Raw genomic sequence first — 16,393 nt, 5'->3', positions numbered from 1 at the left:
CTAACGTTAAAATTAAATCTGATTTTATGTATCGATTTAAAAATCTCCTAACAGGACATTCTATTCGAACGCGTGAATAACTGACGCCAAAGGGATTCAAACGATTTGCGGACAGTCAACGTGTTGACTGATAATTTTCAAGCGGCCAATAGTGACCAGTTAGAGAATAGCGCTCGAGAGTCGAGGTAAGACTCACTTGATTATAATATGATATTTTCATAAAATTGAGTCTGACGATACGTATCGATTTAAAAATTACCCAGTAGGATATTTTATTCGAACGTGTGAATAACAGACGCCAAAGGTATTTAAACAATTTGCGGGCCAAAACAATTGACTGATAATTTTCAAGCGTAGATCAGTGACCAACTTCGGAGTGTCGCGCTCGAAGGTCCAGCGAAACGTGTGGTGCGTTAATCTTTCGAATGTTCTCATTATCACTTGACTTCACAAGTGCAGTGAACGTGATTATTGATTGAAAACTAGATATCCGGTGTGTTGAACGTGCCGTGTGCCGTGCGCTTAATATTAACGCTGTTTCAACGGTTATTGAAGTAACTCAATTCTAAGCTCCTTGGTGCGCGTGTAACTTGTTGATACGGCTTGTTTTTCTCACGCGATCGAAACTACGAGTGCTATTTAAAGTTTGATTACACGGTCCCAACCTGTTTCAGCGTAACCAACTACAATTTCCCTGTATAGGTATTATCAAATTATCTTTCATCATTATTAATACTACCAATTAATGTGCAAATGCAGTTGTGATATCGGTATCTGCTCGAAGTGCGATCGCGTGATTAGATGTCATCTTACAGTTACGTCGAATATCAAGGAAATAATTGTAGCTGCAACGGGTATATTTAGTTATTTTCTCATTCATTGCCGTCCTTTATTTCCATACAAAATATATTTCAAATTGGTGTTGTGGAACAAATCACGATCGGCGTGAAGTGAGCGGTTTGTCAGTTTTGAAAATGGCCACCGATTATTCCATTCGTTCGGCTCTCGGTCAATCGTTTTGCAGTTGAATCGGATGGATTTCCAGAGATTTCATTTTACAAGATTTAAGGTTAGTTAGTACAATGATTGTTGTAAGATTTTCCATCTAATATTTTATCGGATGACAATTATCCACGAAGTTGTTCAATTAAACAATTATCTTCAGTCAACGGTAAGAGGTTGACTTGTGAATCCGCCAGTGTGTAGGCAACCCTTTCACGTACGTGAATCAGTTGCCTAAAAATAAGCGGTTCAACATTAGAAAAATTAAAGTTAAACATCGATTGAAATTTTAAAATTAGCTTTTAAAGGAAAACGGAAATGGGAAAAGGGATAATAAAGCAGAAAACTTGTGCACAAGTATGGAAATAGTATAAAATTTAATATCAAAAGGCATTGCGTTTACGTAAATGGTACATACATATCTAGATATAATAGGTAAAATAATTTCATGTGCGAGATTTGATATATACGTAATGAGTAAAATTATAATGTGTGCATATGAATTAACATTACATTTTCAAGGTATTTAGAATACTCGCATTTTTACGATTGCATCTGATAATTGCGATATTTTCTATAATTATGAAAATTAAAAATAGTTAATGTATTCTTCTCATACATCGTACTGTAATACTAAATTGCAGAGGCAGTGTTAGTATTAGTTCTTTTTTCTCGAAAAACGTAAAAGAGAAATTGGATCAAATGAATGAAAAAATATTTCCACGTAAAGTGTAGGCGAAGTACTTTAGTATACAAATTACATAAATACACATATGTATATTCTGTTAAAGTAAGGAAATATTGCAAAACTTTCATTTGTGGTTTGAGAAAAAAGCCTCTTTGTGCTTCGCCAAGCTTCGGAAAGAGCGTGTCATACCTATATTGTTATAAATTTGATTTTATACGATCGTGGCAAGTTTTCCTTTCCTGGATTCCATGCCTTCGATTAGCCCGGTTAAAAGATCCTCCATTTCCGTAGCTGCTCGTTTGAGCTCGCAATTGTCATTGGCGCTGAACGATCCTGCAACACGGGCACGAGACCCTGTCACACACAGAGAAGGGATTGACGTTGTTCAGTAGTCATTGAATAAGGATAAGTAAACAAACAACTCGCAATCATCATACTCTGGAGTTTTCTTACCTTCGAGCAGAGAATCATTCGCGACCATGTTCTGCAGTCTGTCCAATATGTCGTTTAGGTCGCCTTGGATATTCTGCAAACTGCTGTGCTGCGAATGTTTGTCAGGACGCTGGAGAGACGACGGTGTGTTATTCTCTCTTGGCAATCCGATTGGCGAATGTGAAACAGCTGGCGGTGAATCTCCGTGCGAACTGCTCGTCGCCACTGGTTTTACCTGCTTGTCTCCTCCTCGCTCCATCTCGACTGAATTACCCGATCGCAGCCACTGTGAAAATCCACTTCCACTTGGTGCCAGGCCTGTTCCATTCGCTCCCTTCCCACCTGCAGTTTATTTATTTATCTATTTATTTATTTATCTATTTGACGAGACAGGCCCAATATTTAAAACTACGGTATTACACAGTTAAGAAGTTGCACGGGTACGTTATATTTATAACTAAATAAACACTTGAAACGCGCTTTAATCCTGCCCAAAACTGTAACGAAAATGAGACATCATGTAAAAAATTGTTACCGTGAAATTTTAGAACGACTTCCAGAGTTCGACTTTTCAAAATATGAACATATTTTCTTTATCATTGTATTTACTAACTGAATCTCAGAAAATCCTAACGGACCAAGTTGCGATTTTTTCTAAACATGCATCATTAAAGTAACATCACTAACTTCAACCTCGTAGAACAGTTAGTTTCGTTCATTCATCTGTGAATAACAATAAATAACAAATGTTCAAATTACGAGAAAGACAAAAGTCTTGAACCACAGACGAAGTAATCGAGATTCATGACAAACAAGATGAACTGAACATTTCCTCACCCCCAATCCAGGTGCTCAAATTGACAGGTGTGAATTCCGAGAGATTGCCGCCAAATCCAGAACTCGGATAGTTTGAATCTGTACACGATTGTGTCCCCAGCTTGTCTCTTCTTGAATTCATAGAAGTAACAGGGCTCGAATCGAAGTTTTCCACAGCTAGCGCCTCTCTTCCTTGTCGCGCGAAAGTTGAGTCGCGCTTGAATTTTCTCTCGACTGTTCCTTGCTGAACAATCGGACTGAGTTCAAACTCCAGGGGTAACGGAGTTACTCTCGACGCTATGGGGTGCAGCATGGGAGTGCTTTCCATGTGCGTCATGATACGCGGTTGTACTGGCTGATTGAAGAGATATTTCTAAATTGTGGGAAAAAAAGTGATTGAGCGCATCTTAATTTGATCTCGTCCCAAAACTAATTTCATCGTTGCTAATTTTATCCTTCTGACAAAATAGACATGGAAAAAACACCTTCAGAATCTTGAGACGCTGAAGTTGCGACTCTATCGTTGCTCTGTGGCGCTGAAGTCTCTCAGCTCTGGTTCCGCAAATTTCCAAAAGCTCGGCTTGCAGCTGCCTGTTTTCGTCTTCGAGGTGGCTTATTATGCTCTGCAACTCGCGCTGTGGATTGTTCAGTACTTTCCTCCTGACCGTGCTCCTCAGCGAAACGTTGTCCCCGTCCTTTTCGTCGTTCGTTAAACTGTGGGGGAGAAAATTGTCTTCAATTGATTTAAACTTGTAAAAATCAGATGCACAAACGCTCTTTAAACTCACTGCTGCATCTCGGGCGGTGGCTCATCGGGATCTGCTATTACCGTCCTTGACGGACACAGTCTCAGCTTGTTTCTAATCAGTTCGATTATTAGCTTCGTCACTTCCCTGTTTGACGTCTGAAAACAAGATTTGCGATTGACGCGCGTGTAATTTTTCCGCAAAACACGATGGTTTCTGCAATTTGAAAAATACCTTTACACAGTACTCCCTGACCGGATGTTTCAGCTTGTGTTTGCTCGTTGCTTTTCCGAGTAGAAAACAACCCTGACACTGGTGATAACCGGCGCATCTCAAACACGAGTATCTCGGTCCCTGAATTGGCGTAGTTTTGCAGGACGAACATTTCACATTGTGGATTACTGTGAAAGATGAGATTTTCGGGGATAAGTCTGGTATATCGGGCAAGTAAGCATTCGCTGTTTCGTCGCTTACTGTTTTCCGCTGCCTGCATTCGATTCAGCGTTGTGATCCACATTAGTAACGGCGGCTCCTGCATTAGCCAGGCAGCAAATTCGGCCTCGCTGACTCCGAGACTTCCCTGCGACTGTTAACAGAATACCATAGAGTGGAATTTAGGGAACGGAGAAACGTTGTCAAAACAATTTTGTTTAGTTTAGTAGATTCTATTGTAAATCAGAGTCGCTAACACTATCCATTCTCCACATGTCTTTTTTCTCTTCTCTATTTATTTTGAGCATACTATAGACGATTCATCATCATGGTCGTTGTACCTCGACGAAGCAATTATCAACGCCTAACTGGACCATGTGCGATCCATAGGCGACGCTTTCGCCGAGCATGTCGGTAACTTTGCAGATATTGCTAAGAAGCGAGGACAGGGCAGCTCTTGACAAGCAGGCGTTGTGATCGGCCAGCTGTTGGTAGAGGTAGCCGTATTTGTCCTGAAGTCTGCTGCAGCTTGCCAATGTGAGAGCAACTTTTGCGGAAAATACTGAAACGCTGCCCTCGCGTTTTCTGCGAATGAGAATGACGAAGCATGAAAAAATAAAATGACGATTGGCGGGAGAACATGAAACGTGTATAGTTACATACTTGTCGAATATGTTGAGTATGTAATTTACGCCGAGCTTGGTCGCAAGATCCGTGTTAAAATTCGTGTTCGCCTCCTTCTGGGCTGCAAAATATATATCGGAAAGCACGTCTTCCAGCTCGGTAGGATCTAAAGTGACGGAATTCTCCGTCACGGACAGACGATGGCGCTCAAAAACCCCGGCTATCAATTCTAGACGAACTTGTTGCACTGGAAGAGAATTAGTAGAATGAAACGATATAAGTATCATAAATTTACTCATAATCAACGCGTAACTTATGTCTCAAACAGGGACTCTGAATTGCTATCCTTTGTTTTGAGATCTAGCACAGAATTCAGATAACCAGAAACTGGTTATCGATATTGTATGGTTTCGTTCGTGGGAGTAAAAAACAAAAACCGATTGTGAGGGAAGAATAATCGATTATAATCTATTAATTGTGAAAAAATAATGGATTTAATGGAAAATTGATTAATTTTTGACATTCTTACTGTTCAGATCTCTGTGGAGGATTCTCATCTTTGCAGCTGTTCTGTAAGACGCGTATCTTATCACATTGCATTCTTCGACCGATCGCATTATCTCTCGCATTCTTGGGTGATCCCATTCCGTCTGCTTGGTCGCGTGGCTGCGTAGCGATAAAACAAAGAAATATCGATTAATCGTGAAGCCAAAATGACCGTCTATGTTTTCCGCTTTCTCTATGTCGAAAAGAAATAAGATCGCAAACTCTATTTTCCTTTGTAACAAAGCGTAGCTCTGGATATACGTTATTGAAAATTTAATCGAATCCGATAATCGGAGATGATATATAACAGCGATATTAGCACTTACTTGATGTAATAAGGAACACCGCCTTCGGTTTCTGCTTGTTTCCACCCGTTCAGATATTCTGCAAATTAAAAAATTGTCCATGATTATAAAATGATTAATAAGGCGGTCGGAAAAGTTTTCATTGGAACGCTCCCCCCAGATCTGTTCCAAATCGAACCAAAATTTTTCCGCTCCCCAAACAAGGACCACCCTAATGGTTGTTATCATTACTCTTTAATTATTCTATTTTTATTGAATTTCATGCTAACTCAATCGATTCGTGTTTTGTAGCAAGGGTGAAAATAAATACTAGGGACGCTAGGGAATATCGCGTTTGTTAGGTTAGGTTGACATAACCTCTAACGGGCTTTGTAGAAGAGTTATCTATTTCAGTAGATTTCAAAGATAGTTAATTTTTTTTCTCTATATTTTGGTAAATTAACAAAGAAGTAAGACGTTTTAATTCACAATTACGGAATATCGGGTACAATAACAAAGTATGAGATAAATAACAACGAAGCGGAGTCACCTTCTGTCATATTGTTAACCGTTCTTGTAGTTTTTCCGTTTTCGTGGTAAAATTTTAAATTTCACCGTATAATTTCTACGCATGCGCGTATCATTCTTCGCGGTTACAGTTAAATGGCGCCAATATTTAAAATCGATACTTGATTCGAGGGATAACGAATAAAAAATATTATCACGTATTATCTGGGAAAAATGTGAACTGCGATAGACGAATTGTCGAAAAACGATTACATTAATAACGATCGGATCAATTAAATGGGTAAAACATATAATATGGATAAGAATGAAATATGTATTGTTACAATTTGTTATTATACAAGATCTTACACCTATATGTTATAATTATCATTTCATATGTCAATTAATAGCAATATATTAATCATCATAAAAATCCCATCTCATTATTTATGCATTCCGATGTATACATATAATATACATTATTAATTATTTATTTACATTATTATTGTTTTTCTTCATATTTCAACTATCCATCAGTTAATAGATAAGAAATTTGCTAAATGACCTGCATTTATATCACGTGACGTTTCTAAACGCCGTAATTAAAATGACCGTAATTAAAATTTTAAATATTACAAAACAAAGAAAATAAATATTTATTTTCTTCTTCTAAAATCTAAGAACCTCTGGCTATCTGAAAAAAACAAAAACAACGATGATTAAAATATTTAGCATCGAAAGCTCGTAAGATATAATCGATCATATGTTCAGGGAACTAAATTTTATTTTAGACCAATCATTACTTTGCGAACTCGTGTAATTTCTCTCTCGTAAATCTATGAAGTCAAGAAAAGTATCCAGAATCTTATATCAGGAGTATAAGAAACTGCAGGCGGAACATTACATGGAACAAAAAAAATTTCTATCTAATCCAATTGTAAAGGTACCGTCAAAATTTCAAATCGATCCACACTTGGTGTTCAAGTAATCTGTCTTCCCAGTTTAAAAAAAAAAAAAGTAGATTCGACATAAATGCGTTTCAATTTTTACGAGCACTCGGCGCGCGATTCGAGGATCTCTGGCAAGATCAAGAATTAAACCTTTCGAAAACAAAATTAATTCTTTTCACCACATGTATTAAGTTTGCGAGCGATGTAAGAGTGTGTGTATCGGAGATAAGCGCGCCTCGGTACGAGCGGCCAGTAGCTGCCAGACAGCCGAACCGAGCGCAACGGTCTCCCAGTCGTTTGTTACCTTTTATAATTAACTATTAATTATATTATTCAGTATACATTCATTGAACTTCCTGCTTCGCCTACTGCCACCAAGGCGACACAACGAGTAAATTCGAAAAAACGAAACGACAAATAAATACGGCAGCGTAAATAATGCTGATGTCAATAATTAATCCAAGGTAGTTAATTCAAGAACTCACTTTGACTTTTCGTACTTTGTTAGAGCCTTGTTTCCTTCGTGGATAGCGTGAATGGCAAGTTCTCCCGGCAGGATAAACTTGACCGCGGTTTTTATTTCCCGATCCGTGATCGTGGATCGTTTGTTGTAGTGAGCGAGCCGAGACGATTCCTCGGCAAGCCGTTCAAACATATCTTTCATAAAGCTGTCCATGATGCTCATTGCTTTAACGCTTATACCGATATACGGGTAATTTATTTTCATTACCCTGTAAATATACCTTGCATAGCTTTCCGGCTTCCTGCGCTTTTTCTTCTTATTATTCTTATTCTTTTGCTTATCGCTCGTAATATTCTCCGCATCATTCCGGGCAGTGATCTTCCTTGATTTTTTGACTTTAGTCTCTGGTACCATTTTCATGAATAAAGATCAACCTTCCTTGCTGTAAAATCATTTCATTCATTCAATAAATGAATAAATAAAATAAATATGTGACATTTCCTTTAAAATCCAATTCATAATGTAATATTTTTATAATATTATAAACAAATAATGTGTCCGGCGTTTCGTAACCTGGGTGATAATCAAATAATACAGGTTATTATTCGCCACCCTTAGCGTAGATTTGTTATTTACTGAAACCAGCTACAACTCGAAAATGTCAACAAATTCTGACCGAGGTGTGTCTCGACACCTCTGGTGTTTATGTACAGCCGAATTTGACTGTGCGCAGTTTAATTGCGAAATTGATTTGATTTTAAACCGTAAATTGACTCTACAATTTTTCAGAAACCAAATACACCTTATCGCGAAATTTGCACACGAATTTCAAGTTCATATGCTCTTTGAGAAGTGAATTAAAAAATTTCTAACCGTTCGTCGGCACACCGTTCGCTTATACTTTATATTCATTCTGAAATTTACTCACAGAATTAAAATCAGCGCTAATTATCGCTCCGTAGCCACGCCAAAAGGCTCGCAATCACGTTTTCTGCAATCTGCTTCCTTACTTCGATAAAATTCCTGTTTTTTTTTAGTTTTTGTATTTATTTTTGAAACAGTAAGAACCCAAATTCCTCTGTTCCACTTCACCGCTGTACACCATCACTGTCAGGACTTGTTTCTATTCCAGGTCTCTAGGACTCGAGTTGAGATGAGCCGAAAGTTCGAAACATAGGGCGCTAATATTCGCGGTATATTGTCCGGATTTTACTTGCGGCTCGCTGATTTTGAGATTTTTAAATTTTAGCGTATCACAAACGGTGATATGTTGAATTCGACGCTCTTTCGTGAGATATAAAAATATAGTAAAATTACTCCCGTCGTTTTTTTTTTCGCCATCTTAATCTTGTGTCGTGAAATTACGGTCACAATTTTTTTCGCTCGCTTTACAGCAAACAATAGGGTGACACCATCTATTTAGATGCAAAAATACCGGTTACTTTCTTCTTTTTTTTTTATTTCTTGTAAATTAACGATCAAGAAAAAATATTACCGGTCATTTACAAAATTAGACCTACGGATAGAAGTAGCGCATCACTTCTTTTTCGCCTGCCGTAATCATAATTCTGGTTGTTTCTTTTTTAGTAGAAAGTAATACACAATACAGAAACATTTACAGTCCATCATGAATATATTGATAAATTTATTATAGTTTTATTACAAAAATATATGCCAAAAAAAAATGATGATTCTTAGATTTCTTATAAACAACAATTATACAAAGTGTTCGATAATATATAACCGTGTTATTTCTAATTTGCAACAGGCAAGTATGCGAGCTGATCCGGAGCTGAAAACTACTGGAAATCATCGCCAAATAAGCCCAATGAAGTTTTTTCGGTCGAGAAGGAGAGATGATTCTGTTGATTTCTACATTTTGAAAACATCGAGCTGTGTATACTGAAGATCGAACGATCGCCGGTAAGTCTCGCATGCGATCTGTTAAAATCTCGTGACGTCGGTTACTTTGCATGTGATTTCATACGCAAACGGATGGTAAAATTTTTTGTTAAAGTAATTTCATATCACAGCATTGGGAGACTTTTTCACCCTCCAATATTGTAAAACATTGAAACTTACACATTATACGCAACGCAACCGCGTTAGTACGTTGTACGACGAGTAGATTCATCTTCGCTACTTTTTGACCGAAATCGAAACGATTAGTTCGATATTTGGCCGCCAGGGACGATTGACCGTCGGTATGAAGGATCACGTGCAAAATTCCGGCTCATCGACAGCCGCGCTCTTCTCAAATACTTCGCGCTCCCCATGACGCAACAAACATTCGACAGTCGCGCGTGCCGCTGGTGCTGCCAAAAGCGGTTAGCGGAACGGCGCGGAACTAGTTTTGCAAGCTATAATCGCCACCGCGAGGAACACGCCAGAATGCCGACGAATATTCTCGACTGTTCCCGGCAGCGCAGCTCTTCACCTTGTAATTCAACCCACCGACTCCCACCTATGCTCAGCGTTGACGGTGTTCGTTGATTCAGTTTCATTCTAACCGCCCACTCTACCTGCGCTGATAACAACTAGAAACTCGCCGAGTTTTAGCATTGTGTGCCCCGTATACTCTCTTCGCGTCGTGTGTGTTTTCATTATTTCTATATATTTGTTTTTTTTTCTACTTTCCGCACACGAATTATTCCCCGACGCGTGGTGTTAATTATTCGATGCTGAACGAAATTCTATGCGATTTCCTACTACGATAAATATCGGTCACATCAGCAACGTGAATGTAGGTATAAATAAAAAATTAGTGAACGTTACAACTGTCGATCAGCGATAATAATCGTTGTTTTTTTCGCAAGTACTCGGTGTTGTGTTCTAACTTCTTTTACTCTTCGGCCTCTCTTCTATATTTTTACGGAGGAGCAAAATAAGAGAGGTGGGAAGGTATTTAAAATAAAAAAAAATATATATATATATACACGCGAATTAATAGCGTACCAGGAAATCGGCAAGTATGTCATATTATTTTCGTGATAAACCGATCAGGTTCAGTGACAGACTTAGAGGCAGTGGTGGTAGCAATAACATTAACGCTGCTGCTGCTGCAGCTAACAACGGCGATGATCTGATGGAATCGCTAAAACGACAATTTGAACAGGACAGTAAATCTTTCTTCGAACCGACCACGGCCAGCACCGGCAGCAGTCAGCAACGCGGCTCCAGGGACCGCGAACACCCCTTTGAACGTCATCACACCGGCTTTCCAAGGGTCAGTACAAATTTTCATAATTTATGGTATTTTTTTGAAAGAACTCGCCAGAAGATTCTGCAAATTTTCACAGTTTACGGTCGTTTTTTACGTCCGCAATGTTGTTCCTGTTACGGTCTTGGCGTCAAGCTTTTATATTTCAGGTTTCATCGATCGATGCTCGTTTGTTTTGCATACTTACGATGCACACTTTGTCATTAGGCCTGAAATTAGTAACGTTAGCGTAAGAAACGAAACATTGGGCGAAAAAAAATCACTATTTTGCAATTTTTTAGTGACTTTGAAGGTGGCCAAGTTTTGAAAAAATGAATTACCGCTCTGCCTAGTTATAATTTACTGCATTTCAGAGATTCGTAAAACTTTTTTAAAGTTTTGCGTAGCGCAGGTATTCGTTCGCACGTTGCGTAACGATTTGTTGTGTTTTTCTACGCTGACACGCGCGTCGACTATGATCCTATATGTATATATATATATATATATATATATATATATATATATATATATATATCGCATGCATGCATCATCAATCAGATGGCGGACGATGCGTTCGTGTTGGTTGGAATCGATGAAAAGATTTCGTAAAAAAGAATGTAGGCACATCTTTCTCGAAAAACATGTTCATGCTTCGAGGGTGGGGAAAGGATGTTTTTCTTATTTTTTTTTATTTAGATTTTAAGAAACAGTAGAGAATAAAGAAAACTGTCACTTTGTTATAAACACTTGGCGGAGATTGCAATTTGCCCTCTTTCTTTAATTTTCGTATACTCTTTTTATTTCAATCTTTTTGTCGTTTGTATGATGCATGACTTCTGTGCCAAGAGCAGCAGCAGCAGCAGCAGCTGCTGCGCTCGGCTCCGACTCTCTTTTGACGAAGATGATTGTAACTATAAATAAACGGTCCAGCTAGATACGTTTTAGATCGTTGTCGGTATAATATGCTGATGATTCTGATCATCACAACGATTAGCTATTAAAAGTTCCAGGTTACGTTCGAGTTGTTCTTGTCTTAACAGAGATTTAGGATCACTCCAGTTTGTTACCCTTCAATGTTCGATTAGGTAGGTTTACATACGCGCAATCATGTATAGTAGGTACAGTAGCTAATTATCTGCGTCATGTATCGAGCGATGACGTCATGTGAGTAATGAAGTCGGAACTTGAAAAAATTAACGAGTTCTCTTGTTATTTTATAATAACAAGACATATTTTCCTTTGAAGAATTATTTTTTCATCCGCAGTATCGTGAATTTCAGGGTGAATTAGATCCTTTTGATGTTGCGGGGTAAAAGAAAAGTTGGAATGAAATAACAAAGATAATAATGATAAGAACAAAATCGCAGTGTTAGGTTGTTGGCATTATAATATACAGTATATAAAAGAAACTCGAGCCCATCCCAAATATTCTCTCTCTATTTTTAAAACTGAATTATAAGCTGGATGTGTATATACGTCGGTTTTCTTTTTCGCTTTCCACTTCTTCATCTTCTTCTTCTTCTTCATCTTCTTCATCTCCTTCATATACACTCTCTGACGACGCTTTACCGAGAAATATATTCTTTTCTCTTTTTTACTTCTTCTACAAATACATTCTACTTGCTAGATCTTTTTAAACAAATTTCCCGCTGTATACCTGTAATCTTTTTATACATCAGTTCTCATTACGAAATACCGTTGTTTGTGTATATTATCATTGATGTTATACCTAAAATCATGTATATCCGCAAAAAAATTACATCGATATATTGTTCATTGAATACATATAATCCAAGTATCACGGATGATTCGTTCAAATATCTCTGATAAAAGATAAGGTGTCAGCTTTAATCTTTTCGATTCAAAGAATTAACAGATAGTGACTGAATAGAGGCAAAAAAAAAAAAAAAGACGCCAAATCGACAAAAATATATGTCTAGGGGCTATTATACGTTATCATCTTTACTAACATACCACAGATAAACCCCACAGTACGTCTTGTTCACCGAAGAAAATGCTATGCGTATACCCAATGCATTCGATTTCATTCAGACGATGGCGTAAGCGGTAAAAAAAAAAAAAAAAAGGTAAACAAATCGTAGGAATGCAAGCGAAAATGGAGAGTTCCGAAATGTTGGCTGACCCTGAACCGGTGAAAGTAATCCGTAGGAAAAAATTTCATCCGGATACGTCGAGTCGTTTCCGAAATATTTTGGAAAAATACGTGAAATATGGAGCCGCCGCCATATTTGTTGAAAAAATTGGGAAAACTAACCGTCACCTTACAGGCTGCAGCGACGGATTTCGATGTGGGTGGTGGGTGTATTATGTATTATAAATACAAGTGTACACAAAACTTACAACTCGACATTGGGGTGCGGTGGTGGGCGTTTAAGTAGGTCGCGTGCGCTGAATGATGCGCAAACATGTAGAATGTGTCTTTCATACACACATATAGGTATGTACAGGTATAAATGTACGTAGGTAGGTTGGTATATCAGCACTCTTTTCGCGCGCATCGATGAAATACGGGAAAAAAGAAGAGAACGAAAAGACGACTGGAGAATAAATGTCGAGCGTCTGTTCTGTTGACACGGAAACGTGTTTTAGCACATCGAAGGAAGACGACGACGCGACTATGACGACAATAGTGACGATCACGGGTATAAAATACATAACTTGGTATATGCGTGTAAATATATTGTATAGGTGTACGACATAGGTATAGGTTCACACAATAGACGGGCTATTATACGAATTCCGGTCGCGTCGAACAATCATTGCCTGTATATAAACCTACAAGACGTATACCTATCTATGTAGATATGTATCTAACTAACTACACCTATTCCCTAGCTCTTCGGTTTCTGTGCGGAATAATGATCGATTGGAAAATATAATAATAATAATAATGAAAGAAAATCGAAAACCCGTGCACAAAAAAAGGGGATCGGAATTAAAATATTTAACATTATGGATAATTTATACAAAATAATGTAATAATGTATAAATTGTATACGTGTATTTGCTTCTAATAGTTTTTGCGAATTCACCGTTATATGATCCTGCGCTTTCCATGTGCGTCATCTTCTCCTTCTCTTTCTCCTCCTTTATATTTTATATCAGTGAGAAGAGAACGGTGAAATTAACCTAAATATTTCACTTATACGTGTAACTAAATGTATACAGTACATATCCGTACACATTCTAACGTATGTTAAATGCGTACGCCTGAGTAAAAAAAAAAAATGTTCATTCTAATATGTATACACGACGCGTTGACTAAAGGTACCTATGCATCGTAATACACGTGTGACACCAAACTTTGATTCGTTAATTAGGCAGCAATGGTGATGACGGAAAAATGATTTGTGCAGGTAAAAAATAAAAAAAAGAACAATTACATTTATTATATATATTATATATTTCAAATAATCTGCGATACGATAATATCACAACAATTTTGGCACCTTATTTTTATTGTGCCTTCTCTCTTCTCCCTCCTTATTTTTTATTTTTCCTCTTGTTTCGTAAGATTTTCTTAAAAGAAGAGTTTCAATCTTTTACTTCCGTCACACGCAGCAGATGTACAAGAAGCAAAAAAATAGTGGGAGGAAAAATAACGCAATATCGATGTACGAAACGTATATTACGCGAGGGTCGGGGAAATCCATCGAGTTTTATTATTCGTCGTTACGTTGTAACAGCTGCAGAAAGTTCAGTAGTACCTATATAATACACAAGTTACGACTCTCTATGAAATCTTTGATCTAATTTTCACCCCTCTTGCATTCCGGTGACGCTGATGCTGCGTAGTAATATGTGGATCCGTGCATCGAGTCGTATATTATTCGTAAAACAGACTGGAGTTAGTTGAAAATTGTAGGAATTTGTTCAAAAGTCCTGAAACATTGTGTAAAAATAATTGTGAAGAAAGAGAGAGAGAGAGAGAGAGAGAGAGAGTTTTAGTTCGTTGTCAGCGGTCGGTCTTCGGCATATCTCGCTGCCGTTGCTGCTGCTGCTGCTGCTGCTGCTGCTCGTCTAGAAATAGCTGCCATTGATTCGTCTGGCATTTCTACAGACGAAATTCCTTCACCACTTCGACTAGAGTCTCGTACTTCCTTTAGCCGATCCTCCTCTCCTCTAGTCTTGTTTTACGATTCCTCTGTCAAATCATCGTCGTCGTCACCCGCGGGCAACGCAATAATTCCATCGCATTTCTCTCGCGATATTAAAACCAGAAAACGCGGTTTCTTTACACCTCTGTATAATTTTTTTGTTTTCTTTTTTTGTAATACAAAGAATTAAAATAATATTCTACAAGAAGTAAAAAAAAAAAATCAAAGAGACTTGTATTATTCTTTTTTCTCCCAATTGCTCTTCGACTGTTATATTCTCTTTTATAAAATAACATAACAATACGTTATTTTTTGTTTTCGTTCAATTTTCTACATTCTTTCACTTTTCTGAGCATCATTATCGCGTATACATGTAACAGAAGATTTTATTTCTTTTCCAGCATTATTTTCTTTTATCTTCGCATTTCGCGTGAAATTATTTCTTTCGCATCCGTGTTAATAAATATCTTCCGTATTCTACTTTCTAATAAATTTAGCTGTAATAAATACGAACCGTACGATGCACGTTATATCCGTTTATATTTGTTTAATTGGCGCGAAAATTTGCGTGGGCGTGCATGATTTCGTATCACGCATGAGATTTGAATTGGATTAATCAGTAGCCAGAATTAACCACGACGAATTCGACGACTGTGACGACGATGATTGTGCACTACTTGCAGTGCAGACAACCTTACACGTCAATTCTTGTGTCTCTGTTATTATTTACTGCCACATGATAACATGTACTAACAATAACTCTTCTCACTGCTGATCGGAATAATTGAAAAAGAGATTCGACTTTTTCATCCCGTTTTCAAGTCGTGACGAAAAGATGCATTTTCGATTCCTCAATTTTACAAAATTGTGGAAATATTTCGAAATAATTGTAGGTATAATTTTTCATCGAAATATATCAACAATATTCATCGGGCATCAGGGTCTCGGGGAGCGAAAGCCGATGATCCGTTACTTTGACGTGGAATGCCCCATATATACACATATATATATATGCATATACATACACGTTGTACGTACACTCGTTGTCTGCAAAGAGAGGTAATTGGTTCCTTTGTCGTCATACTTTACGAGCAAAGATCCCACAAAATCGATCCCAACTTGTATACACTCTCCTTATGTACTAATTTATATCACCTACTTAATCAATACATAGTTTAGGTGTGCACTCGGAGAGGTATACGGGCGTTTACACGCACCCATGGAATCTATCCAACGCAGGTTGTTTATGTATACCTATGCGTATATGCACGTACCTCCATATCTCGGACCCCGATTTGGGTCTACAGCGGAAATGGTTCGGAGAGACAGGTTTTCTAGTCTATTATACAGGACACTTTGATATCTTCAGGCTTTCCTTTCTTATTTTATTTTATTTTCTTTTTTTTTCTTTTTTTAAACAACGATCCGGAACATCCCGGGCGCGTCTCGATAGAAAATTTTTCCCAACCCCCGAACAAGTTATCGTACGTCATAATATCGCGCGACGATTTGCACCGATTCAAAACTTGTATAAAAATCTTTACGCACGGTGTATGTATGTATGTATGTATGTATACCTATATCTA

General features: G+C 37.7%; 3 protein-coding genes across 6 annotated transcripts in view; 1 reads left to right on the top strand and 2 right to left on the bottom strand.

Moving 5' to 3' along the window:
• Nucleotides 1-1,664: 1,664 nt before the first annotated feature.
• Nucleotides 1,665-6,161, bottom strand: LOC124308845 (dystrophin-like). Of its 4 annotated transcripts, none has more exons than XM_046771990.1 (12): nt 6,121-6,161; nt 5,613-5,670; nt 5,270-5,406; nt 4,780-4,987; nt 4,458-4,701; nt 4,159-4,270; nt 3,919-4,085; nt 3,727-3,842; nt 3,424-3,652; nt 2,960-3,311; nt 2,144-2,464; nt 1,665-2,044 (listed from the first exon to the last, which is right to left on the bottom strand). In XM_046771990.1, the coding sequence occupies exons 1-12, from the start codon at nt 6,128-6,130 to the stop codon at nt 1,902-1,904; spliced, it is 2,097 nt and encodes a 698-aa protein (XP_046627946.1). In that variant the 5' UTR covers nt 6,131-6,161; the 3' UTR covers nt 1,665-1,901. The 4 variants fall into 4 exon arrangements, with proteins under 4 accessions (XP_046627946.1, XP_046627947.1, XP_046627949.1 ...); XM_046771991.1 differs by having other exon boundaries at nt 1,665-2,023; XM_046771993.1 differs by lacking the exon at nt 6,121-6,161 and adding an exon at nt 6,066-6,086.
• Nucleotides 6,162-6,553: 392 nt separating this feature from the next.
• LOC124308851 (histone H2B-like) lies at nt 6,554-8,646 on the bottom strand. Its single transcript, XM_046772001.1, has 3 exons — nt 8,419-8,646; nt 7,513-7,932; nt 6,554-6,771 (listed from the first exon to the last, which is right to left on the bottom strand). Exons 2-3 carry the CDS (start codon nt 7,908-7,910, stop codon nt 6,768-6,770), a joined length of 402 nt encoding a protein of 133 aa, XP_046627957.1. The 5' UTR covers nt 7,911-7,932; nt 8,419-8,646; the 3' UTR covers nt 6,554-6,767.
• LOC124309010 (BAG domain-containing protein Samui-like) overlaps nt 8,043-16,393 on the top strand; it is a 22,194-nt gene continuing 13,843 nt past the window's right edge. Inside the window, exons 1-3 of the mRNA XM_046772227.1 lie at nt 8,043-8,087; nt 9,384-9,413; nt 10,606-10,716. Coding sequence (XP_046628183.1) covers nt 8,043-8,087; nt 9,384-9,413; nt 10,606-10,716 — 186 coding nt within the window. The remainder of the gene's footprint in view (nt 8,088-9,383; nt 9,414-10,605; nt 10,717-16,393) is intronic.

The sequence above is a fragment of the Neodiprion virginianus genome, chromosome 7 (genome assembly GCF_021901495.1).
Source record: "Neodiprion virginianus isolate iyNeoVirg1 chromosome 7, iyNeoVirg1.1, whole genome shotgun sequence".
NCBI classification, from domain to species: domain Eukaryota; kingdom Metazoa; phylum Arthropoda; class Insecta; order Hymenoptera; family Diprionidae; genus Neodiprion; species Neodiprion virginianus.
This window is presented reverse-complemented; position numbering and strand designations above follow the sequence as displayed.